The following is an 8,301-nucleotide window of genomic DNA, read 5'->3' as shown; positions in this document are numbered from 1 at the left end:
AGGTTATTTTATTTTTGTGTGTGATTTTTGTTCTTCTGTTTATATTTTATTGTTCAACCCTTGCAATATTAAGCTTTCATTTTTTGGATTGTTTGTGATAGACATTTCTGAATGTATTTGTAAGTTATTCCAGAACACAATAATATCTAAAATGTTCCAATGGCTAGAACAATTTCGTTCGTTACAGACCGAACATATATGGAGCAACTCATAACAAGATCATGGGACGCAGGAAAAGGACAGAACAAAAAGGGTCTATTATTGCCATTCCTATTGTTTAGATTTTTCAGAAGATATTTTAACAACTTTTTTTTAATAAATTTTGACAACAGTCCGTATATTTGAAATCGATACTAGTTGTTGTAAAAAAACTGTAAACAAAATTGTTAAAAAGATATTTTCAGACAGACTAATAAACAAAAGAAATCCAGAGGTGCCACAATAGACTCGAATGCTCTTTTTAGTGTTTTTGCTTCCAACATCAGCTAAACAAAAGCATTTGAAAAAGTAGAGAGAAAGACAAGCAACAAATTCACACCAGAACTGCATTCTCGTAATCTTGTTTGGTTTCCATGTAAAAGGTTAGACAAGAAAAACTTTAGAACTTCGAAGAACAAAACCATACTAAGCATTGATCAGGAGTCCACACTGAAATGCTACGATAATCAATACACATGTCCCTTCAGATAATCAGAGGCAGCTTACCGAAACCCATGAACAACGCTTTGTTTCCTTAACTTTGCATGAGATGAAGCAGTACAACAACAGGCTTTGTAGTCAAAGTCAGTCACAAACCACAAAGCTAAATCGACCCTCCCCTTTTCTATGGCTCAATTTACAAAACAACACCACAATATATAAAAAGAAAAGACCAATAAATCCTTCAACTGGTGCCATTTTGATGTGAGTTTAGATCATATTCATATCAATATATGAAAGTGGAAGTTAGTCGTCGTCATCATCGGAGCTATCAGAGCTAGAGTAATCCATTCTCCTCCCAGCAATGGCAGGAAAGAGCTTACTGTGGAGATTAGTGGATGGCTTTGGCGAATCTGGATTACGCGCGTTAGGGGAAGAAGCCGTAGGAGTCTTAGGCTTCTTCTTGGTAGTGGTGGGAGCCTTCGCCGGCGTCATGGTCGTGTCCCTCACTTCTTTGCAAACCTTGTCCAATATGATCAAGAAATCACGTACGATTAGGAACAAACGTAAACCTTCATCCTTCCCGGCATTGCCGTGAAAGTAATCGGCAGTGCTCTTAACCAGCGCCATTATCCTCTTCTCCTCCTCCACCATCCACATCACCTCTTTCCTCGCGTTTACCATGAACTGCTCCATGCTGTTCTGGAACTCGCTCTCTTCCGCGATGTTCTTCATTTCCGTGTCAAGAAAATTCTGCGTCTTCACCAACGAGTGCCCCAGCTTCGACACCGTCGTGGTGAGCGCGTCGCCGTCTATCAGCGCCGCCTTCTTCACGGCCTCGAGTTCCGCACCGAGGCTCGACACCACCTGGAGGCCGACGCTGCGGTAGTGCTCCTCGGACTCCTCGCCCTCGTCGGATTCGTCGCTGGTGTTGACGCTAGAGATGCTCCGGCTGGCTCTTTCGTTGCGCGCGGCGCGGATTCCCTCGGAGCGGATGATCTCCTCGACGACGAAGTGCAGGAGCGTGGTCTTGCCGTCTGTTCCCTTGACGTCGGAGAGTTTGAGGAGGGTGTCGAGCCTGAATGCTTGCGCACGGCCGCGGTAGGTTCCGTCATTCATACGGTTGCCGGTTTTCAGAACTGCTTCTAGGAGTTTCAGGAATAGCCTGCTTTTTCTCAGATCGTTGCTTGCCACCTGCCATTGTCATGCAACAACTACGTAAGCCTTTATGGACTTATAACGTGACCACATGGGACACAAATAGCAAACATGTCCTTGGTCTTACCTCTAACGTGGCAAAGGATTCCTTAATGCTTGAGAAATCTTCTTGAAGGTTATGCATGAACAACAGACATTCAAGACGTTTGAAAGCGAATGGTATCTCAATCAACACTTTGAGAAACCTCTCTGCTGGGCCTAGTTCATGCAGTTGTCCTGTGAATAGCCTTAGCTTCAGTTCCTCATCTTGTGTAGGTGCCATCTTCAGCAACGTCTGTATCAGCTCAATAGGAATCTCATTTCCTGATTCAACCAACATATTGTAACTACTTCGTCCCAAGAAATGCAAATCTTAATCTCATGCAAACGCTACAAAATTTTAACATTTTTGGATTCTTTTAATGCTAAAACCAATGAAGCAAACCATAACCAGAGAACACCCTTATGAATGTAACTTCAATATGAGTCCTGACACATTCCCAAATAATTATCATCGATTCAGAGTCAATGTATATCCTGTTCTAAAGAACATGCAAATGAAAGAGTAGAGTATTTGAAATTATTGGTATCATGAACACATACATGTCAAATGAACAGCGAATAAAGTTAATTAACAGAACTGAAATTTAAGTGATCAGGGGAATAAATTCATCAGGAATATCATCCGTGTGCAAATCCAGATATCAATTAAATTCAAAAGTTCAATAGAAATTAACAACCATACACATAAACCCAATTTAATCTTAATTAGAGCTAGTTAGCTTAAGTTTTATATCACTGGCAGCATTTCTTAATTGCCCTTTCATTTCAGCATTCCTAGGAGAGAAAGAGAGTCACCTTCTACAAGAGCATCGACAACTTCTTCTGTTGTGACGTTCAGAGCTCGCAAAAGAATTGACAAGTTCTGTGCTTTCCTAGGATCAATAAGCTTAATATATTGCACTGAATTTTCTAAGGATGAATCTCTTTTGCGATCATTCTTGTTCTGGTTGGCGCAGCCAAATAAAGACTCCATCATTTCCTCATTGATCCTGAGAAGTTATTGCAAAGATAAATCAGTGAAAGCAATTTTTCTGGTATATATGTTCTACTTTGTTCATTCAAATTATACTTTTATCTTTGACAAGAGTTAATGATCTTACACGAATGATCCCGAACTGATCTCATGCCACACCATTGTTTGGCCAGGCTTTGCATTAACCTTATCCCAAAAAAATGGCTTTAGTTTTGGTTTTGGAGCTTGAGCATCGCCGTCATTTGAACTTCCTTCTTTAGGAAGTAGTGGTCCATGATTCGCACCTCCAACTGGTTTGGGAGGAGCTGGCGGAGCATGAGCACCTTTTGGGGGCGGCGGTGTACGATTAGCGGGAGGAGGTGGTGGTGGTGGTCCAGCAGTACGGCCAGGAGGAGGAGTAGAAGAAGAGGAAGAAGATGGAGGAGGAGGAGGGGGAGGAGGAGGAGGAAGAGAAGAAGAAGAAGAAGGAGGAGGTGGGGGAGGAGGAGGAGGAGGAGGGTCAGACTTTACACTAGGGGATACTGTTAGTTTTCTTCCGCCTTCTGATGATGATGATGCTATGTCAACCATTGAGACGTTGACATCTACACCCTTCCTACTGGACAAATTTCTAACATGAGAAGGGTTCTTTCCATCGCCAATGCCATATTCATCCCTTCTAGAATTTCCTAATTGAACAACCTTCCTTGTACCTGAAGAAAAAAAAATTAACATGGAACCTTTGATTGATCCTAGTGTAATGTTTCACAACCATGTGTAACTGTAAAATAGAAGAATTTAAACTGACTCAAGTCTTCAAGAAATTGATTTGGCAACTTAAGAGTTTGCTCTTCACTCTTCAGATTTCATACATTATAAAGAAAATATAGTATATATTTCACACTGTCATATCATAAACTGTCACGACTGATAAGTTTATCAACTTCAACAAAAACCACTGTTGAAGACATTACTAAAATCATGTAGAAAGAAAGAACAAGAGCATACCGCCAGTATAATCATCCGAGGTTAATACGAGCAAAGGCCTGTCATCCCTATCACTTCTCTTCTTTTTGGTCTCACGATAGCATAGGAACAAGCCTATCAAGATTACAACACCTGATAAAGTGGTAGCTAAAATAATTGTTTTCTTCTTTTTGTCATCAGCGCTAGATGTTGGAGGAGCAGGAGTCTGGACTGTAGGTTTAGAATTTTTGGGAGGAGAACGAGCTATAGGGGGTAGAGGTGGAAATGGTGCAAACATATCTTTTGGGAGTGGTAAATCCTTTTTTTTGGGAGTAGGAGGTGGTGTTGATGGTGGAGAAGTGGCTGGTGTTGGTGCATGACTTGGTGATAATGGAGATCTGGCTGGTGTTGGACCATTACTTGGTGATAATGGAGAACTGGCTGGTGTAGGAGAAGGACTTGGTGCCGTTTGTTTCTTTGGTGAATCAGCAAGCAAGTTTCTTCCATGGCCTCTTTCCACACCCAAGGTTGATCCAGAATGCTCTGTTGACAAATATCTAGAGCTACCCTTTTCTGAAACAGGACTAGAACTAGTTCTTTTGCCGTCTAAAGTTTTTCTTTTTATATGAAGTGGCAGAAAATTAGTTTCTCTGTTTATGTTACTTTTTATACTCTTTATGTCACCACTCCCTTCCAGAGGATGCAAGTCAAGGTTCCTGTCTATCAATTGTTTCCTGCAGGGTTTACCGTCATTTTCTACCTGTATCAACCAAATAAGAGAATAGCACCATTCAGAGTAGTGTGAAACATTAACTAATATGCCTTAATTTAAAAAAAAGAAAGATAGAAAAGACTAACTAATATGTCTACAGCAAGCTTCCAGTTGCCATATAATTTACTATAGTTTCACAAGAAATTTTACGCTATCTATCACTGTCATGCTCTATAAAAATTGAAGTAATAAGGCATGTTCCTTCATTCAATCAATGTGTAGTCAAAAGCAGTATTTTAAATACAATTGGATCATCTTTTGTGTGTTGTATTCCTGTTAAATAAAATGGTATGAGCATTCTTGGTTTTCTTACAATTTTTAAGATAACAAACAATAGTAATGGACTTAAAAGTGTTTCATTTCTTCTATAATCCAATTTCAATATGCAGAGGCGAAATGGTGGTATTTGACTTTTTAGAATAAGAACATGGCCTTTTTATACTCAGCATCATTTACTGAATCATATAAGCACAGGCTGATATTAAGGTATTCTTTAAACAAAAACATGCATCCCTAGTTTTCTTAAAATTAGCTGAGAGATCCTTTTATGTGATACTACTTTTTAGTCCTTGAATTCAAATGAATCGATTTCTTCATTTTGGATTCTTTCTTTGGAAAACATAGATGGAAATACTATATATAAGCTTCGCGATAAGTAACATAGTAATTGGTGAAGTAAAGATGGAAAGTTCTGCATGTATGAACTTTGATATACAAACAGGTAACTCTATATGCAGCCAAGTAAAATCTCAATAATAAGCACGTAGTTCGCACGCTTGAGTCAGCTTAATATACATGTAAAACCAGGGGAAGTTTTACATAACAACACAAAAACACAGAATTACCAACCAAATTAGCCAATTGCTATGAAACCAAACAGAAAAATATGGTAGTCAAAATCAAAACCACTTTTTGGTAACAAATTAAAAAGGGCCATTAAACATTTATTCAGAACAGAAAGAAGAATCATGAACAAACAAAAAACCAGACAAGAAATCCAAAGAAGAAACAACAAAGAAGGGACACAAATTAAAGAAAAAAAAACGATACCTTCAATCTATGAACATAAATAATTGATGCCCCTCCACCAACTCTAGAAGACTCATCTTCCTTTCCCCCTTTCCCCTCTGAACCCCCTTGGGCCAACGCACAAAGGAGAATGACGTAAACAACAGCATAATTGGGTCTTGTCAATTCCATTATATTTTTCAACTTCATCAACCCGAACGCAAAATTCCCGTCTCATCTCTCATTGAACATGAGTCCTCCCAAGTTTTCAAACGAACAAAGCCAACACCTTGCCAAAAGCTTCCGTGCCTTCCAAAAGAATAATAAATACAACAATATATCGCTCGTTCCAAACTTCGTGAACGCTCAACTTTTCCACAAACCCACGAAGGTGGGAGTTTGGAAATTCAACTGTATGATATCTCGGGAATCAGGTTGGAACGAGAGACAATATACAAAATATGACGAAGCTGGACAATGGGTTGGTATTAGATAAGATGAATATACGAATAACGCACGTTGTGGAAGAACCAATCAAATGAACGTTACGTACGTGAGAGTGTCGTATGAACCCAATTCATGCAAAGGTATAACAAGGGTTGAATCCACGTTGAAAATTTGAATTTTTTTTTTCTTGTTTTTGGTTTTGTCTTTTTCTTTTTTTGGTTTTAATGAAATTCTATAGAATTGCAATACCAGTACAAGAATTTGCGTCTCTGGGAATTTTGATCATTGAAAAGTTTGTTTCTTGTACTGGGTGTGGGAGGAGGCGTCAGAGGAGAGAGAAAGACAACGATGCATTGAAAGTCCTAATAGGGACGTGGGGAGAACAATGTGGGACCCTTCTTTTGCTTTCCTACTCTCCAACTATGTCTTTTTACTCTCCTTTCTTTATAGGAAAATTCTTTATATGCTTCCACCACATTTATTTTTATTTATTTTATTTTATCGTCCCTCTACTCACCTTATTTATCATCGTTGTCGTTACTCCGAGCGTTTGTTTCTGATTTTCTTTGAAGTTCTCTTTAAGCAATTTTTGGTTATGTTTTAATCTAATCTACTTATTTAAAAAATAACTAGTTTTGACTTATTTTAATAAGAAAATCCTATCTACTTTTTGAAAAGTGATGCTTTTAAATTATTTATTTTAAATTTAAACAAACTGATTTATAATGTTGAATAAGTTTGGTTAAATTTGAAATAACTATTTCCGAAATAAGTAAATTAAATTTCTTTAAATAATGCAGTTGTTTAAAATACAGATAACTTCTATTTTTTAAAACAAACAGTTTAAACAAAACGTTAAAAGTAGAAATTTATCTGTTTTTATTAAAAACACTTTTTTTTTCAAGAGTAATTTCTAACAAACAATAATTCTTGTTTTTTTAAAAAAGGAGCAAACCAACTCACCTATAGTATGAAAGTGAGCGTCGCAATTTTTTTTTTAAATATTTATGCTCATCCATGGATTTTTGTAGAAACTTATTAATATATGCTATATAAGGAGAGAGAGAGGTTGATCTTTGCATAAATAGTTTTTCATGTAACAAATCACCAAATGATAGTCAAAGACTAATTATTTTTAAGTGTAGAGATTATATAATGTTTACCTGTCATTTTTTTCCGTATACAATTTATTACAAATTGATTAAATTCAAGTTATTTATCAATTATATTTGATATTGTTTATTTTCTACACGTATATTTTGTTCGTAAAAGAATTGACTGTAACATAATTTCGAATTACATTCATATATACAACGTGTATTGTAGGGAAAATGAACGCAAATAAAAGAATTTATATTTATCATGAGTTATTATAAACTCATAGATTATTTACTTTCCTTCTACTATCTAATATTCTTTCATTAAATTCCAAGAATCATGGTCCCATCTATAATTTCACCATTGTGTATATAATATATATTTAAAATATATGAATAATTAAAATTTTATGATAGTTAGAATTCGCAAATGTTGATAGGAAAAATATTTAAAACATTTAGGTAAGTTTGATGGATATCAGACAAATAGAACTTTTAAAACAGACAATGAAAAATTGTGCAGTGAAGAGTGATGACTGAAGACTGAAGAGTGAAAAGAAAATATAGGCTTTTTAGGTTATTTAATTAAATAAAGGTTTACACGAATTAATATTTGAAATTTATAGTAAATATTTTTATGTGATAAAAGATAATTAACTAATAAAATATTAAAAAGAAAAGAAATAATTAAAATGTGTGTCTTATGAAATGATTTAATTAGAGGAAATTGAGATTTAAATTTCTTATAATGTAATACATCATTTGAAAAAACAAAGTTATACAAAAAAAAAACAATATATAATTAAAGTTATAATGAAAAAGAAAGTATCTTAAAAATTTGAGTGAACTTGATAAATATTGAATGAGTTAAATAATTGAGACATGAACAAAAAATTGTAGTAAAATAAGAATTAATAGATTGATGATGTTTTAATAATTTAAAACAAAAATAAATATGAGAATGTGAATAGGGTGAGTATATATATACCAATACCATACTTCATATCTAATTTAAAATATCAAGTATTAGTTATGATCATACTTAAGTCTTTCAAATTAAATATTTCTTATAAAATTAGAATGAGTTCAAATAATACTCGTGACAATGAGTTTATTTATCATGTCTGATATATTAAGAGAAAATTTATATTTCTATTATA

The 8,301-nt window shown here is 35.5% G+C and overlaps 1 protein-coding gene across 1 annotated transcript; it reads right to left on the bottom strand.

The window, feature by feature from the left end:
- Positions 1 to 567: 567 nt before the first annotated feature.
- Positions 568 to 6,304, bottom strand: LOC124822826 (formin-like protein 3). Its single transcript, XM_088093171.1, has 6 exons — positions 5,640 to 6,304; positions 3,860 to 4,577; positions 3,000 to 3,564; positions 2,695 to 2,888; positions 1,925 to 2,160; positions 568 to 1,833 (listed from the first exon to the last, which is right to left on the bottom strand). The coding sequence occupies exons 1-6, from the start codon at positions 5,805 to 5,807 to the stop codon at positions 946 to 948; spliced, it is 2,769 nt and encodes a 922-aa protein (XP_087949297.1). The 5' UTR covers positions 5,808 to 6,304; the 3' UTR covers positions 568 to 945.
- Between the last annotated feature and the right edge of the window lie 1,997 nt (positions 6,305 to 8,301).

The sequence above is a fragment of the Vigna umbellata genome, chromosome 6, assembly GCF_029865625.1.
Source record: "Vigna umbellata cultivar VRB3 chromosome 6, Vumbellata_1.0, whole genome shotgun sequence".
Taxonomy (NCBI): Eukaryota; Viridiplantae; Streptophyta; class Magnoliopsida; order Fabales; family Fabaceae; genus Vigna; species Vigna umbellata.
This window is presented reverse-complemented; position numbering and strand designations above follow the sequence as displayed.

Excerpts from the sequence above, each read along its gene's own strand:
- LOC124822826 (XM_088093171.1), bottom strand. The coding sequence starts at position 5,807 with ATGAAGTTGAAAAATATAATGGAATTGACAAGACCCAATTATGCTGTT. Across the intron at positions 2,889-2,999 it reads ATCAGTTCGGGATCATTCGT|GATCAATGAGGAAATGATGG; the intron begins GTAAGATCATTA and ends ATAACTTCTCAG. Across the intron at positions 2,161-2,694 it reads TGTCGATGCTCTTGTAGAAG|GAAATGAGATTCCTATTGAG; the intron begins GTGACTCTCTTT and ends TGGTTGAATCAG.